The 17403-nt window shown below is 52.5% G+C and overlaps 1 protein-coding gene across 1 annotated transcript in view; it reads right to left on the bottom strand.

Annotated features, from left to right (window-relative positions):
* Positions 1–17403, bottom strand: part of LOC132686905 (kinesin-like protein KIF28P) — an 81546-nt gene that overhangs the window by 3976 nt on the left and 60167 nt on the right. Inside the window, exons 11-22 of the mRNA XM_078440532.2 lie at positions 17182–17272; positions 15701–15755; positions 14136–14259; positions 12633–12777; positions 11410–11528; positions 10796–10903; positions 7508–7782; positions 6216–6350; positions 5092–5258; positions 4512–4620; positions 4121–4269; positions 3436–3626 (exon numbers count right to left, since the gene is read on the bottom strand). Of these exons, the coding sequence (XP_078296658.2) occupies positions 3436–3626; positions 4121–4269; positions 4512–4620; positions 5092–5258; positions 6216–6350; positions 7508–7782; positions 10796–10903; positions 11410–11528; positions 12633–12777; positions 14136–14259; positions 15701–15755; positions 17182–17272 (1668 nt within the window). The remainder of the gene's footprint in view (positions 1–3435; positions 3627–4120; positions 4270–4511; positions 4621–5091; positions 5259–6215; positions 6351–7507; positions 7783–10795; positions 10904–11409; positions 11529–12632; positions 12778–14135; positions 14260–15700; positions 15756–17181; positions 17273–17403) is intronic.

The raw sequence follows: 17403 nt of genomic DNA, 5'->3' as shown, positions 1-17403 counted from the left end.
CTGAGTCGCAGGCTTCTAGGGTTGATGCATTTTCCCACTTTTATTAGGTAAGTGGCAAAAAATTTTTTTTTCTAAGTGGTCGAACCAATTTAAACTCCTCCCGGCAATGCGTGGGTTTCTGTTGCTTCATCCCGTCATCACAGCTGGGTATTTTTAGACCTTTAAGTTTTGCCAGCATGGTGGGTTTATAATACCGTTTCACTGTGGTTTCAATTAGTGTTTCCCGAACTACTCAAGAGGTTAAGCACCCTTTGATGTGTCTATTGGCCTTTTCTTTTTTTTTTTTTATTTTTTTTTTCTGTTGGGCTGTTTTTCTTTTTGGTTTGTGTAGTTCTTTGCTTTGGATCTTAGTTCATTACATGTTAAACGTGTTGTGTGTAAATAACCTTTCCTGGCCTCTTTTGCCTTTATTTTGGTATCTGGGCCAAAGTGTACCATTTAGTGCGGGTGCATCTATCGGTGTTTCCCTTGACAGCCGGGTGTTTTGTCCTGTCCTGTCACCGCATGGTCACGATCATCTCTAGGCTTTTACCTTTTGCGGTTGAGTCCTTAGTTGTCACCTGAAATTGGTTTCTGGCTATAGTCTTAGGTAAGATTCCAATTTCATTTTGGAATGCATTTGTATGCATTTTTTTTTTAATTTTTAAAGTTTATGTATTTATTTTGAGAGAGAGAGTGGGAGGAAGAGAGAGGGGATTGCAGGCAGGCTCCACAGTGTCATCACAGAACCCAGCACGGGGCTCGAACTCACAAAACTGTGAGATCGTGACCTGAGCTGAGATCAAGAGTCTGACGCTTAACCGACTGAGCCACCCAGGCGCCCCAGTATGTATTCTTAATTCTATCACCGTTTGTTGTAAAATCCACCCTTGCTGCCGTCACCGCAGTCCCTCATCGGTCACATAGCGTGTCTCTGGTCCTGGGTGAATCTATTTCCGGGCCTTCTGTCTTTCTCCTTTGGTTACCTTATCCACACTGGGCTGATACTTTGCTGTCTGTTACCATAGCATTAAAGTAAGCCTTGGCATCAGGTAGGGCGAGGCTTCCTACGCTTGTGTTGGGTCTTGGCTGTTCTTTGCTTTCGCAATCCCATCTCAAGTATAGCATCATCTCGTCAGATCCCCTTACGTTTGGTTGGGTTACAGTGACTCTCAGGGGGACTCGAAAGAGTTGCAATTGCAAATCTTCCAAACTGTGGACACCTAGCACGTTTCACCATTTATTTAGATCTTCGTTAACATCGCTCAAGCGAAGTTTAACATTTTCTCCATACCAGGCCATAGTTTTACGGGCTTTATAGCACAGTTTTATGTTAGCTATAGGCCTAAGTACTTCACGGATTTGATGCAATGATAAATGACATCTTTTACACAAGGCAGTGCTGTTGGATGCTGTTATATTCAAATGCAGTTAATTTTTTTTTTGACGTTCGCTTATTTATTGTGAGACAGGGGAGGGGCAGAGAGTGAGACAGAGAATCCCAAGCAGGCTCTGCACTGTCAGCCCAGAGCCTGTCACGGGGCTTGAGCCCACGGACCATGAGAGCACGACCTGTGCCAAAATCAAGAGTAAGACACTCAACCAAGTGAGCCACCCGGGCACCCCTCAAATGCAGTTAATGTTTTTTTTTTTTTTAAATTTTAACGTTTATTTTTGAGGAAGAGATAGACGGAGCATGAACAGGGGAGGGGCAGAGAGAGAGGGAGACACAGAATCTGAAACAGGCTCCAGGCTCTGAGCGGTCAGCACAGAGCCCAACGCGGGGCTCGAACTCACGGACCGTGAGATCATGACCTGAGCCGAAGTCAGATGCTTAACCGACCGAGCCACCCAGGCGCCCCAGTTAATGTTTAAATATTGATTTTCTTGGGGCGCCTGGGTGGCTCAGTCAGTTAAGCGTCCAGCTTTGGCTCAGGTCACGATCTTGCGGTTTGTGAGTTCGAGCCCCACATCGGGCTCTGCGCTCACAGTGCAGAGCCTGCTTGGGATTCTCTCTCTACCTCTCTCTCTGCCCCTCCCGTGCACGCTCTCTCTCTCTCAAAACAAAACAAATATGTGTGTGTGTGTGTGTGTGTGTGTGTGTGTATATATGATTTTCTTTCCGGCAACTTTGTCATTCTAGTAGTTAATTTATAAATTCTTCTGGAGTTTTAATTTGCATACACAGGTCATCTGAGAATAATAACAGAGGCAGCATGGGGGTAGTAGGAGAGAACATAGACTGTGGAGGGACCCTTGCTGGGTTTGGAGGTTGGTCCTGCTAGTCAACTGGTTGTGTCCTCACCCAAGTTACTTAACCTGTCTTGTGCCTTAGACCCGTCATTTGTAAAATAAGGCTAATGATGGTACCGACGACATCGGGCTGTGAGAAGTGAGTAACTGTAAAGCACTTAGTAAGTGTTGTATAAACATATGCTATTCTTGCTGTTACTTTTTCCCGTTTTCAACTTTATTCCTGTATTTCGTGCTCAAGTACAGTGTCACACAGAAGTCAAGTTGGCTAGCATCCCGGACTTCTTCCTGATGTAAAAGGAAAAAAGCATCCAGCGCTACACCATTAGGGATCATGCTTGCTCTGTGCTTAAGTCTGCCTTCCTCAGATTGAGGGATGTCCATTCTATTCCTAATATGCTAAGAGTTTTTATCATGGCAAGATGCTGAATTTTGTCACCTGCTTTTTCTGAATCTGTTGAAGTAACCTTGATTTTTCTCCTATCCTTTTTTAAAAAAATGCTTATTTATTTTAAGAGAGAGAGCGAGCACGTGAGCAGGGGAGGGGCAGAGAGAGAATCCCAAGCGGGCCTTGAACCCGCAAACGGTGTGCAAGATCATGTGTGACCTGAGCCCAAATCGAGAGTTGGGTGCTTAACGGACGGAGCCACCCGGGACACCTCCTCTAGCATTTTAGTGTGATGAATTGTATTTATTTGGTTTATAACAGTAAGCCAAATCTGTGTTTCTGGGATACTGTGTAAGTCATAAAGTCAATGAATATCACTACCTGGAAACAGCCAGCAGCGCACTTGAATAAAAAAGCAAGAGCAGAGACGGATGCCCAGGAGAGCAGCGGACACACTGTTCAGGCCTCCGCCTCCTCTTTTGTTGAACACACACATCCCCCAGCTCAAGAAATGCGGTTCTTTCCAGGGTGCCTGGGGGGCTCAGTCGGTGGAGCGACCGACTTCGGCTCAGGTCATGATCTCATGGTTCATGCGTTCAAGCCCCGCATCGGGCTCTGTGCTGATGGCTCGGAGCCCGGAGCCCACTTCGGATTCTGTGTCTCCCTCTTTCTCTGCCCCTCCCCCACTCATGCTCTGTCTCTCTCTCTCTCTCTCAAAAATAAATATTAAAAAATTAAAAAGAAATGCAGTTCTTTCCAATGCCTAAATCTAATGGGAGAAGAACCCCGTTGCTCCCAGGATTCCGGTTACTTACAGGAGGTTTCTCTTGTCTCAGTCGGAGAAGCTGCCCTCTTGCCTGGTTCATGCTGTGGTAGAACAGCTTAAGGGCTTTGGCAAATTCTCTGTCGGAGCTGGCTGGCCGAGTGTACATTTGGTTCATCTCTCTGGCTGCTGGAGGGTGTGCTGCCGTCCAAGTTAGCTTCAGGGTGTTGGAAGGCTTTTGTGCTGAGGCGGTGAGGAGACAGAACATTTATTTCAACATCTGCTCTCCCAAGTCTCTATGTACATATTTATTTTGGTGGCAATCTACACCAGCATTTATCAAGCACAGGTTGAGACACATCCAGGCAGAAGGGGAAAAAATTCTCAGATTTTTTTTTTTTATGAAACAAGATATAGATCAACTCATTAAAAAGTAAATTTCTTTGAAATACAAATACACATCTCAGAGCTGAGTTGGTTAAGCATCCAACCTTAGCTCAGGTTACGATCTCACAGTTCGTGAGTTCAAGCCCCGCTTTGGGCTCTGTGCTGACAGCTTGGAGCCTAGAGCCTGCTGCAGATTCTGTGTCTCCCTCTCTCTCTGACCCTCCCCTGATCTCTCTTTCTCTCTCTCTCAAAAATAAACATAAAAAATTAAAAAAAAAAAAATATATATATATATAAATATACGTCTCAAACGTAGGAGTTTAGAGAGAAACTTAACAAGCAAGACTTACATAGCCTCTCACCTTGTTGAGTAGAACCGACCTTCTCAAGTGATTGTTTGAGAAACACGTTTTCTTCTCTCAGGGCTCTGTTGGTGTCTCTGAGCAGCTCTGTCTCCTGCTCTAACTTGAGCAGCTTCATGTAGAGTTCCGATATCTGACTTGATGGCGTCTACAAAAAACATGTCAGGTTAGCCTTTCGCGGGGTTATCTGCATACCCTTTGGGACTGGCAGTTTTAACCCCCTAGATGGGGTGGGGGTGAGGGTGTGGTGAGCAGGGTTGAAGCCCCTGGGGGAACACAGGAGTAAATAAGGAAAACATTTGTTAAGTGGAAGGAACACCGATGATCCCTAAGCAGCTGTCACGTGCGATGCCCGTTTGAATGTCACATAAATGGGCACACCTGGCCTGGATCCATCAGAGTGGACATTTTCTTGGTGTCCACCATGACGTGGCCTTCACTTGTGACCATGAGGTCCGACTGAGAGCAGTCCAGCTGGGTGCAGCCTTCTGTAATGTGAGGGAGACACCATCAAGGAAAGAAACACCTCCAGGCCCAGTGTTGTGTGAAGAGATTTTTTTTTAAATGTATGTTCCTTTGTTTATTTATTTATTTAGAGACAGAATACCAGCAAGGGAGGGGCAGAGAGAGAGAGAGGGAGAGAGAGAATCCCCAGCAGGCTCTGCACGGTCAGCGCAGAGCCCCACGCAGGGCTCGAACTCACGAACCGTGAGATCGTGACCTGAGCCGAAATCAAGAGTCAGACACTTAACCAACTGAGCCACCCAGGCGCCCCTACATGAAGAGGTTTAAGCCATTTAATCCCCTGTGGACTAGAGCCCAGGGACCCAGGAGAAGACCGCTCTGGGCTATTAAGACCCTGACCCCCTCCCTCCTCCACATCCTTGGCAACCCTAGATATATTGACGTGATATCTGATTGAAGAATGCATCGTGCCAAAGAGGAAGCAAACGTGGTACCTTGAAGACCCCATAAATCAACAATGAGAGCGTCTGTTTGTAAATAATTCAGAAACTCCTGAGATGCATTTAAGGCCGTAAATTGGACAGTTTCTTCTATTTGGGGATTCACCATTTTCCATACAGGCTTGGTATATAAAGTGCTTGAAAGGTCATAAATTCTGTACCTGAGAAAAGAACATAAAACAGCATTGCATGCCAGAAGGGACACATTTACAAAGAAATGGATCAGATGAGCCAAAGAATGATGGCTTGGCTTGGTTACTTGATACGAGACGACCTGAAATTGATCCTCGTGCTTGCCACCCCCCAACGTCTCTGCTATTTAACACGAGTAGCACCACTACATGGACAGTATTAAATGTCTAGCAAAAAGGAAATGGATTTTGAGAAATACGTTCTACTTTGATCATCTAAAATTGTTAATTTTATTTATTTATATTTTTTTAATGTTTATTTTTGAGACAGAGAGAGAGAGAGAGACAGAGTGTGAGCAGAGGAGGGGCAGAGAGAGGGGGAGACCCAGAATCCGAAGCAGGCTCCAGGCTCTGAGCTGTCAGCACGGAGCCCGATGCGGGGCTCGAACCCACGAACTGTGAGATCGTGACCTGAGCCCAAGTCGGACACTTAACCGACTGAGCCACCCAGGCGCCCCTAAAATTGTTAATATTCCACGTGAGGTGGTGTTTTGGGTTTTGTCCTTCAAAGTTTCCCTTGCTTTATTGCTTTCTCTCTTACCGTCTCTTAGCCTGACTAAGCCTATCTGGTGTTTCTTCCATATTGTGATAACAGTCCTTTCATTTCCAACTCAAAAAGACAAAAAACAAAAAACACAACAAAAAAACCATGATTCTATGTAGAGAGTACAGCTTCCCTTGATATTCTATCAGATAATTAGAATCTCTGACCACTGCTTCAATCACTGAGGATCAATAAACGTGGCTTTCAGTCCAGCAACCTAGAAGGATGTGGGACTTCTATTAACCGATGGGGAAATAGGCATTTTGGGGTTGAACAAGCAGAGAGACGTATGAAAATTTCGTGATGAACTCGTTTTTCAAGCGCCAGGAGAGACTCCCGCCCGCCAAGGCCCGCGAGGGGGGGGGTGTGTGCGCAGCCGGTACCCCATCTGAATGCCTCGCCCTGTGTCCTCCTTCAGCCACTTGACCCCAAGGCACCGCACGAGGCCAACCTGGAAGTCCATCCTCTTGCCCAGCAGCTCCGACGGGTCGATAACCACGTCCTCCTCGCCGCACGCTCTGCGAACAGAGGAGGACAGGGCAGATCACAGGTCAGCCGGGGCCCGAGCAGGTGAGGGTCGTGTCGTCAAAGGGCACTCCTGAGACTCCTCAAGATATGGCCAGCTTCTCTGAAGAAAAGACGAGGAGCATTGCCAGCCGTGGAGCGCGTTCACGCAACAGGCATTCAAGGAGCTCCCAGCCTCCTGGAGGAAGAGGCCGCAACGTAACCGCCTCGTGTAATACGCGACCCAGCCCTGGAGCCCCGGGCGGGTTCCCAGTGGGGTAGAGGATGCGGCCTCTCATGGCGACCCTTTCCTTGGTGAGCTCTGCACAGTCCAGAATCAACTCCAGGCCTACAGGTTCGCGAACCAGTTTGGACAGCTTTCCAACAGGGGGCGTCTGTCACGTCAACCTCGCATCGAGCCTATAAGCTAGAATGTGCCTTAGGAGTTTGCAACGAGAGAGAAACCGTCCGGCAGCCGAGAAGCCCGAGGTGGCCAAGTGACCAGAAAGTTGCTGAGACTCCCAGTAAAGACAGTGAGTCGATGGTCGGCTTGGTCTCTGGGTGCCAGGACCCCGCGGCCCTGAGCTGGTTCCCTCTTCAGAAAGACAGGGAGGCCGTCCCGGGTGCCTAAGAGCACCTTGCACCCAGACCAGACCCCCGCCTGCCCACCTCTTTGCTTAGAATTGCTGAGAGACCTGGGCTTTTGTGAAAACGCTGTGGACTGCCCATGGCCTAGAGAGAGGGAAGAGAGGGGGTCCCTGAGAGGACGGTGAAGGGCAGTGTAGCAGAGTTATGGCAACGCCCGTCCCCACAGAAGGTCGGCAAAAAACTCAGAAGGAGGCCACGTCAGGGGACGAAGACACCTCAGTCCCTGCCTTGAGGGAAGGGACAGAAAACCGATGGGAGCCTACACCACGGATGGAGAAGGGACGAGCTGGAAACTCTGCTTTCTTCCAGCCCTCGGGCCGCATCAGCGAGGACCTGAGATATTCCGGGCCCGCCGATTTGGTCGCCGTGGCAAAAATCAGATTTGCTGGGGCCAAATCGTGACTGAATGAGCTCTTCGGGAACACCGTGCTGACCAGCTCATCCAGGAGAGCGCAGGCGTGCTGGGAGTTTTCTGCCAGGACCGGGCCGGGCTGGGGGGGGCGGGTAGAGAGGGGACACCCACCGTCCCGCCGGGGAGCAGGGAGTCACGCAGACGTGCACCACGGCCTCTTCCTCCCCCTCGCAGTTCATGAACTCCACCTGCTCCTCCAGCTTCATGGAGTAGGCCAGCGACTGGAGCCAGATGTGGGCTGAGCCCAAGTGGACAACCTCGACAGGATCCCAGAAGGGGTCATCTTCCTGAGCCACGTGGCTGTCTTCTCCATCCAGAAAGCGCCGGTAAAGTTCCTCCATGAGAAATTTCCTGTTGATAAACTTGGCTTTTGACCAAATCCACACCTACAAGCACAAAGATAGGTCACCGGGATTGGATTTCACCTGTTCACAGTTCGTTCCCATGACTTTTCCCAGCATGCTTCCCCAGATGGGCCGGCTTTGGGGCACCCAGGACCCCCTAACACTCTCGTCAAGCCTAGCTTTGCGGTGAGGTCCTCCAGGAGTCCACATTCGTTCCTGACCCACGGCTCCAGCATTTCTTGGGCTGCTGGGGCCTAATAACTTAGAGGAGATAACGAAGGGATCAAACAATACACTGTCCCAGGAGAGATGACGGTTTGGGACTCAGGGAACACAGAAGAGTGGCCCTCGAAGATGTCTGTGTCCCACTCTCTGGAACCTGCCAACATGTTACCTTATGTGGAAAAGGGAATTAAGATTGTAGGTGGAATGAAGTTCGCTTATCAGCTGACCTTAAAATGGGGAGATTTGCTCACACTGTCTAGGTGGGTCCAGTGTACACGTGGACCTTTTTTTTTTTTTAATAGTTTTTTACATTTATTTTTGAGAGGTAGAGAGAGTCAGAGCACAAGTGGGGGAGGGGCAGAGAGAGAAGGAGACACAGAATCCGAGGCGGGCTCCAGGCTCCGAGCTGTCAGCACAGAGCCCGACGCGGGGCTCGGACTCACAAACCATGAGATCGTGACCTGAGCCGAAGTCGGAGGCTCAACCGACTGAGCCACCCAGGCGCCCCCACATGGACCTTAACTGTGGAAGGGGGAGGCAGAAGAGACGGTCAGACGGCGACGGAAGGGGAGTCAGGGAGACGCCAAGTGGCTGACTTTGGAAATGGAGCACAATGGAGCCCAGGAAAGCGGGGGCCTCTGGAAGCTTCAAGAAGCAAGGAAACAGCTTCTCAGACCCTCAGGCCCCCAGAAAGGAAAGCTGTGCCAGCACCTCGCTTGTGGCACAGGGAGGCCCGGGCGGGGCCGTAAGGTGACAATGTGTGCGCTCACGCCCCCCCCCCCCCCCGAGAACCTGCCCCTGTCTGTCCCTGAGTGAGGGACAGGGCTGCTGAGAGGACATACGGTGAGGTGATGGGGGCACAAGGAGCCAACCGATGTGTCGCTGTCCCTCTGAGTGTTACGTGCCTTCAAAGAAAAAGATCCCCCTCCAGACACTACAAAGACTTCCTTCTTTCCTCCTTTGCCTCGAGTGAAACCCGTCCTCTCCCCCGAGAGGCGGGGTAAAGACTGCGTGTGAACCTGACCCTGGCAGAGCACAGCACGAGCTCCAGCAGGTGGGTTTTTCAAGCCCTGAGGCTGGGGCACCAAGACGGGGGGAATCGGCGTCCTCAGTCCGCTGCATCCTTCCTGGCGGACGGCGGGCCCTGGGCCCTGTGACAGCTCAGCGGGGCTCTGCGGGACCGGCAGGGGTCTCTGCTGACCCTCCCGTCCCCCGCGGGGCCTCAGCCGAGCACGGAGACTCCCAGGCCGGAAGCCTGTTGCACAGACACCGCTGAGAAGTCAGGGCTGAGACCCTCCCTGTCCTCACAAGCCCCGGCTTGCTCCCGAATCGCCCCCGACGTGTCTCTCGTCGGTCACGTGAAGTGGCCTGGGGGGGGTCCCGTCTCCGCCCTGTGCGCGCACGGTCCAGCGGTCTAGGGCGAACATCTGCGAGGCGGACCGCCACAAAAGTGCCGAGGCTGCTGTTCGCCCTTCCCAGCCTCACACACGAAACCTCCCAGGAAGGGCCGAGGGACTGCCAGCATCTCCGAGGCCCCCGGGGAAGGCGTAACTTCATCCGGGGAGAGGCCACTGATCCACTCGGAAGGTAAAAACGGACAGCCTTGGAGATGACGGATCAGTAAGCTTAGTCTCTGCCCGAGGAAAGAGGAAAGCGAGCGACATCACCGTAAAAGCAATTACCGCGCAGCCCCTGAAAAGAGAACCTGGTTTCTGCTAATCATAGGAAAGGCTGAACGAGATCCTTTTCAATTCACCTTAAACTATAATGAGCAACGAAATACAGAGGAACATGAAATCTCCTTAAAACGAGGTCTGACAAGACAGTAGGAAATGGCCAAACCGAACCCTGGCGGGGCGCCTGGCCCCAGAGGCAAAGTACTGGGTCACCAGAGCTCCTTTGTCCTGATGGCTCCTTCCAGAAAACGCAAAAGACAAAATCACGGTCACACACGCATTGAGGATTCAGCTCCAAAGGCCTCGTGGGACACGCGCAGAAGTCAAGGTCGACTTCCCAGGGTGGGGGTCTCCCAGGAGACCCTCCTGAGTCACAAGATGTGTCCCCCCAAACCGTACGTTGAAGCCTGACCCTCAGTGCGCCGGGACGACGAGGAGGCGGGGCCGTGAGGGTGGACGCCTCACGAATGCACTCATTGCCCTCATGAAAGAGGCCTCAGTGCTCCCCGGCCCCTAGCGCCACGTGAGGACCCGGCGAGAAGGTGTCCTTCACCGGATACCAAATGTGCCTGTGCCACGACCTCTGCTCCCAGCCTCCAAGCTGTGGTGTTGCCGTAGCAACACGAAGGAACTGAGACCCCTCTGCCCTTTCACCCCACGCCAGGGGACACACGGGAGGCCACCTCGGCACCGGTCAGAGGAAGAGACCAGGCAGAAAGGGAGGGGCGCCCGGGTGGCTCAGTCAGTTGAGTGTCCGACCCCGGCTCAGGGCATGATCTCACGGTTCTTGAGTTCGAGCCCCGCGTCGGGCTCTGCACGGACAGTGCGGAGCCTGCTTGGGATCCTCTGCGGCCTCCTCTCTCTGCTCCTCCCTGGCTCGCACATGCTCAACCTGTCTCTCTCTCTCTTTCAAATAAACATTAAAAAAATATAAATAAATAAATGGAGAGTGGTGGTTGGGAGCGATCCCAGGGTTGGTGCCATGTGGGAGAGAGGACCAGGAGAGAAACGTGGGGGAGGCGGGGGGTCCATCCCAGAGTCTGTCCCCAGAGCCCAGCTCACACTGGGAACACGCAGTGCCTTCACGGGGTCTCCACAGGACAGTCTGTCCCCGTGAGAGCCCTCAGAAACCCCGTCCCCAGAGGCATCCTCACCTCGCGGGTCCTTTGGTTGGTCACCTTCACCATGACCTCCTTCTGTAGCTCGTGGCCCCTGGAGTCTGAAGCCGCTAAATTCTTCACCTTCAGTTCCATTCTGAGTCCCTGTAAGGGGGACCCTTCTCGCTGAGCACACAGCCCACACCGCCCTCGCCATTTCCTTCTCCTCCTCGCACCTTCCCAACACGCAGAAGTGTCTTGAACGTGTCCTGGGGATCGGATCCTGGGTCACCGGGGGGGCCACCCCCTGCTCGGGTCTTCTCTGTGGCTAGAAGGCTTCAGGGTCCTGGACCCGGGGAAGCCCTTTCTGGAGGGCAACCTGGGAGGGGTGGCCTGGCAAGCAAGCATCGGTCTGGGAGCCTGGAGGGCCGTGGGGGCCGTGGGGGCCTTGGTAGGCATGACGCTGGCGGCTGGGACTGCTGAGGCCTGGGGGTTGGCCTGGGTTCTGTCACTGGCTCACTGCGGGGTCCTGGGTGGAGCCCCTCACCTCTCCAGGCCCCGTGCCCTCGCCGGTACGGCAAAGCTGGCTGGGGCGGTGGGGGTGAGGGGCCGTGGACCCTGTTCCCTGAGGTCCTTCCGGACCCAGCGTTACTCCGTCTTCCAGCCCTTACCTTCTTCAGCTCTTCACCCATTTGATTGGCTTCTGCCACCAGGGGCATCAGTCTGACGTAGTCCTGGAACACTGCCAGCATGCCGGGGTCCGCTTTCCCATCGCCGTGGCTCGCAGCCCCTGGAAACCAGCAGGGTCCCAGTGAAGGTCGGTCACTGGTTCTGGGAGACTTGTCAGCCACGAAGGGGTTTATTTATATGCTTATGTACTCAGTTATTTGATGGTTCACCAAATGTCCACATGGGGCTCCTGGGTGGCTCGGTTGGTTGAGCATCTGACTTCGGCTCAGGTCATGATCTCACGGTTCATGGTTTCGAGCCCCCCGTCGGGCTCTGTGCCGACAGCTCAGAGCCTGGAGCCTGCTTTGGATTCTGTGTCTCCCTCTCTCTCTGCCCCTCCCCAGCTCCTGTTCTGTCTCTTTCTCAAAAATCAACAAACGTTAAAAAAATTAAAGGTCCTAGCAGAGTCCCATGTAGGGATTCTGGTTCCCTAGGAGGATGTACCCGTGTGCATTCATTCAGCTATTGATTGGAGCCTGGACTCTGAGCTGTGAGATGATTTGTAGAAGATTCGCAATTTAAAATGACTTTTGTCCAGTAGAAGATTATTGCCCCCAAAACCATCAACCGGCTTTGTCTAACTCAGTCTTATTTCACTGTTCTTCCCTCTTGTGCTTTACTGTTGAACCTTGGGAAATGCAGGGGTTAGGACCCTGATGCCCCATACGGTCAAAAATCCATTCAACTTTTGAGTCCCCCAAAACATAACAACTAATAGCCTTCTGTTGGTCCAAAGACTTACCAATAAGCAGATGATTAACATATATTTTGTATGTTCTATGTGTTATATACTTATAATAAAGTAAGCTAGAGAAAAGAAAATGTTAAAGTCATAAGAAAGAAAAAAATATATTTATAGGACTCTGCTGTGTTTATAAAAAACAAACAAAAGACCACCACAAGTGGACCCACACAGTTCAAACCCATGTTGTCCAAGGGTCAACTGTATCTATTGCCTTCTTCTCCGTTTATTAACAAAATAGTTTAATAAATCTTTGACATGTGCTCACTCTACAATATGGAAATCCTAATTTAACTTTCTAAACATTTCCCTTTGAAACAAGATGTTATTTTCTTAGGGAAAGTAGGAGAGCACACAGTGAAAGCAGTTGCTTTTAGATCAGCATGTGGAAAATGCTGGAAGGCAGGGCCCTGAGCTGCTCACCCAGCTTGTCCACACTCACTCCCTCCGCAGCTGCTCTCTCCAGCTGGAAGAAGTCATAGTCGAACCTGGTCAGGTCTTCACTGCCTCGCTCTGACGGAAACCCAATGTAGAGGTAGGCGCTGTTGGATCCCAGGATAATGCGGTCCTAGGGAGGAGACGGGAGGTTCAGCGGGAGCACGCTGCCCTCAGCAGGGGTGTGGCACCAGCCTGCTCCAGGGGGGACCAAGTCCCCATGGGCAGTCCAGCTGTGGTAAATCACAAACCCTGCACGAGGTCCCCAGAGAGGGAAGAGACCCCTGAATGCAGAGGAAGAGATTGACGTTTTGCTTTTGTGTGCATGCTTTCATTTATTTCTTCCTTTATCCCACACGGAGCTTCGACTCTCCATCAGACATTGCGGATCCCAGTGGGCACCAAACAGACCCGGGCCCTCCCCTCTAGGACTTTATAGACAGTGCAATAGCTTGAGAGAGATGCTTGAATGAAATGGGGGTGCTTCTGCAGAAGGTACAATACAGGTGCCTCACTTGCACTGGGGATCAGAGCGGTCCTCTCTCAAGGTGCGCTGTTTACGACTTCAAAGGTGGTCAGTTTCGGCAAGGCAGAGAGGGCTGCCGAACAGAGCCAGGGGTGTTTTGAACAATCAGGAGAAGGTCCGTGTGACCTTCGTGCAGAGCAGTGAGGCGGGAGGTGGCGGGGAGATGAGGCAGCTCACACGGGGGCCCTGAAAGGGTGGCCACTGAGGATTTCCAGGAGGGCGTGGCCTAATCCAAATAGCTGGTCTAGAAGGCTCTCTGTGGTTACAGTGTGGAGAATGGGTTGAAGAGGGGCTTGGGCAGCAGGGAGGCTGGCGGGAGCCCCTGTGGTCATGGGCAACCAGGCTGGGGTGTGTGGAGGAGACAGAGAGCCTAGTGTTTGCCAGGTGCTGCGTGGTCCCTCCCAATGGCAGATCTTTTAAGAAGTCTAAGATATCATGAAATGTCAGAGCTGGAAAGGGTGTTGGTGAACTTCTAGTTCACTCATCTCTGTTTTATTAAGTGCCGATGGGGGACCTGGGGGGCTCAGTTGGTTAAGTGTCCTACTCTTGATCTCGGCTCAGGTCGTGGTCTCTCGGTTTGTGGGTTTGAGCCCCACGTCGGGCTCTGTGCTGACAGCCCAGAGGCTACTTGGGATTCTCCCTCTGCTTCTCTCTCTCTGCCTCTCCCCTGCTTGCTTGCCCTCTTTCTCACTCTCTCAAGATAAATAAACTTAAAAGCAATGTATAGATGAATTCCCGAGGAGTGAAGTGGCTTTTGCCCAGGAACACACAGCGGGTTCATATCAGATCTCCCGACCCCAAGCTCTGACCCATGTCGGTCGTAGCAGGGGGACATGGGGTGGCTGGCGCCCCCACCCTGCCCGGTGCTTGCCACGGCGTGGAGGCCTGGGGCACCTCACGGGAACCCCCTCTCCTAGCTCTCCGGCGGGACTGCGGAAATTCTGCGGCCAGGCAGGAAAGCTTACCAAATGCTGCAGCTTTGTCTTGGTCACGATGGGCACCCCGTTAACGACAACTTTGCATTTGCTGTGTGGCGTGACCGTCACCTTCCCATCCGAATTTGTGAAGGAAGCGTGTTTATCTGAAATTCTAAAAAGACAAGAGGTCGTCTAGTAGCCAAAATAATCGTGACCGTAGCGCACACGGTTTTGGTGGTTGCTCCCCACTCGCACGCGTAAGTAAGACCTATGGATGCTGCGGGGTGGCCGGAAGCGGCTCAAGGGGGTCGGGGTAGATAGGAGCCGGAGAAGGACAACAAAGCGATTCTCGTAGCCACAGTACCAGCACCCGCTGAGGGCCGACAGCTACAAGGAGCCCGCATAGGCAGGGTCATCGCTGGGGTCCTCCAAGACTCACGGGCCGCAAGACTGAGTGGTGGGGAAATGGAAAGAAAGATGTTTCAGAGGGATGCTGGGACAGGTGACCAGTGCTGACAGATAATAACGTACATGCCACAGAGAAGGTCAGAGCGGTGTCTGGGTCTCCATGATACAACGGCAGACTTTATATGCTAAAGACTGGGGGACAGATGTCAGAAGTGTCAGATTGGCGGCCCCCTAGACATCATCCGGCTGCCCTGAGTGACCAGCTTCCTAACTGTTCTAGAATGTTCCTAGACTCCTTGGCTGCTGTGGAAGGCTCTGGGTGTTGAGACACTTGTCCGTCCATATCCCTTGTGTGCGTGGGGCCCAGGGATGCCGTGGGAAAGGCTATACCCTCAGCTCATCTGGAGTTCGGCCGTCTACAGGTCCCCACTGGAAGTGTCTGGAAAGGGAGATGAGGGGAATTCCCAGGAAGAGTCAGGAGAAGGGGCCCAGAGGCTGGCGGTGCAGGGGGAAGCCATGTCAGCTGGCCCCCCGGTCAGCGCAGGCCCCCTCCCCTCCCGTCCCTGTGCTTTGGCGCAGGAGGGCTGAGGTACGTCAGGGGGACTGGTCGGCAAGCTGATTGAGCCTGCGGGCTGGAAATCTGTGGGCGGTCAGGACACCCTGGAACTGGGGAGAAGAGCAGAGAGGCCACGGAGGTAGGAGACGGCTGTGAGTTCGTGAGAACCGCCATAGGGTGCCACAGGGCCTCCTCTCGCAGAAGGGGTCACCCAAAGCCTGGGCCTTCCCTTCGTCCAGTTGGTGAGGGCTCTGAGGGCGGAGATCTGAGGATGCTATTGCTTTTGGTGGTTAAGACCACGAAGGACGTGGGCGCCTTGTGGTGGGCTCTCTCTTCACTGTCTTCATTTGCTGGCCTCGTCCACTTGTGTGTCTCCTTGTGCCGAGTCACTATACGGGGCTCTAGCAACGGGCCTTCCCTTCCTCCCGACGTCAGAGCCCAGGAAGCAAAGTGAGTGCGGTGGGAAGGATTTCAGCGGGAGCAGGAAAGCCCTTCCTTCCAGAAGCCCCGAGCGGGTCCCTGAGGATGGCCTGGGAATTTGTCCTGCAGGGTTTGTGGCCCCACCCGGCGAGGCCCAGACAAATGTTGAGAACCTCCCGCGGAATGAGTGGTCACAATTCGTGGACGAAGACGGTTCACGTCAACTTACCCCAAACCTTGAAGGCGGATGGCATTTGAAGCGGCCCGACCGGCATCACATGAGCCTTGAAAAGAATTAGGATAATTTCTTTTCAAACTTTGTCAGGATTCGACCTTAACAAGCGAACGTGTCTGATGCTTGGGTAGGGCCGTTGCCTCTCCAAGAGGATCGTGTGAAGGGATTTTGCTGCTGGGATTTTCAGTCGTAAGTACCTGGACACCGCCCGCCCTTACGGATGGTTGTTTTACTTTCTGCCCTTTTTTTGTGGGCTGCCTAACTTTTTACCAGTTCCACCTTACTCGTGGGGATTCTGGAGGAAGAAACTGTCGAGTCTGGGGCTTAGGAGATGTGCTGCAGCCCGGCCACAGGGAAGGTCCTGGTCTGTGCAGTGACGGACCCAGACAGCACCGAGAGCACCACGTCGGCTCCCTCCGGGGGCCGCCCCACACCCGGGCCCTACCTCCATCGAGTGCAAGCCCTCTCCCGTCCGGGTGTGCCCAGGGCCGGGGTGCAGAAAGCCTCGTGTTACTACAGTACCGATGCTGTTTTCCAACGGCTGAATAGATAAACAAAATGTGGTATACCTATATAACGGAATATTATTCAGCCTTAAAGAGGAAGGAAATTCTGGGGTGCCTGGGTGGCTCTGTCAGTTAAGCGTCCAGCTCTTGGTTTCGGCTCAGGTCATGATGTCACAGTTGATGGGCTCAAGTCTCACGTCAGGCTCTGTGCTTAGAGGGCGGAACCTGCTTGGGATTTTCTCTCTCTCCCTCTCTCTGCTCCACTTGTGCTCGCTCACTCTCTCTCGAATAAAATAAACTTGAAATAAGAAGGATATTCTGACACCTGCTGACAACGTAGATGGGCCTTGAGGATACTATGCTGAGTGAGATATGCTAGTCACAGAAGGACAAATACCGTGTGACTCCAATGATGCGGGGCGCCTAGAGTAGTTACATTTGTAGAGATAGGAGGTAGGACAGAAGTAGAACGGAGGGTGCCTGGGGCTGGGGGAGCTGGTGTTGAATGGGGACGGATGTCGGTTTGGGAAGAAAGAAAGGTTCTGGGATTGGGTGGGGGTGATGGTGGCGCCACGGTGTGAATGTGCTGATGGCCCTGAGCCGTCTACTTAAAAATAGCTGGCATGGTGGGGTGCCTGGGTGGCTCAGCCGGCTGAGCATCTGTCTTCGGCTCAGGTCACGATCTCACAGTCTGTGAGTTCGAGCCCCATGTCGGACTCTGGGCTGACAGCTCGGAGCCTGGAGCCTGCTTCGGGTTCTGTGTCTCCCTCGCTTTCTGCCCCTCCCCTGCTCATGCTCTGTCTGTCTCTCTCAGGGACGAATAAAGATTTAAAAAAAATTTTTTTTAAAAAGCTAGGATGGTGAATTTTATGTTCCACCTATTTACCGCAAAAAGAAAGATTCAAAAGAGAAAGAAACACAAGGCAAGAAGCCTGAGCAGGTCCAGCGTGGGTCGGGAGGGGTGAGTACCAGCCTGAATGAAATACTTGAGGACCCCCGTGAGCTGCGGGTCCTCGTTGACGTTGAGAAGGTGAGGGAGGGTCTTCATTATCCACTGCTCCTGGGGGAGAGACGGGAGTCCTGTCACCACACAGGGCCAGCACGTTCAAGGCGGTAGCATTCCTTTCCTATCCATGTCCTACCAAAGCCACTTGTCTGTGCGTCCTGTCAGATCGTTCAGGAAAGCCCAGT

Source organism: Panthera onca, chromosome F1 (genome assembly GCF_046562875.1).
Source record: "Panthera onca isolate mPanOnc1 chromosome F1, mPanOnc1 haplotype 2, whole genome shotgun sequence".
NCBI lineage: Eukaryota > Metazoa > Chordata > Mammalia > Carnivora > Felidae > Panthera > Panthera onca.
Note: the sequence above shows the minus strand (reverse complement) of the source record. Positions and strands in the feature narration are given on the sequence as shown.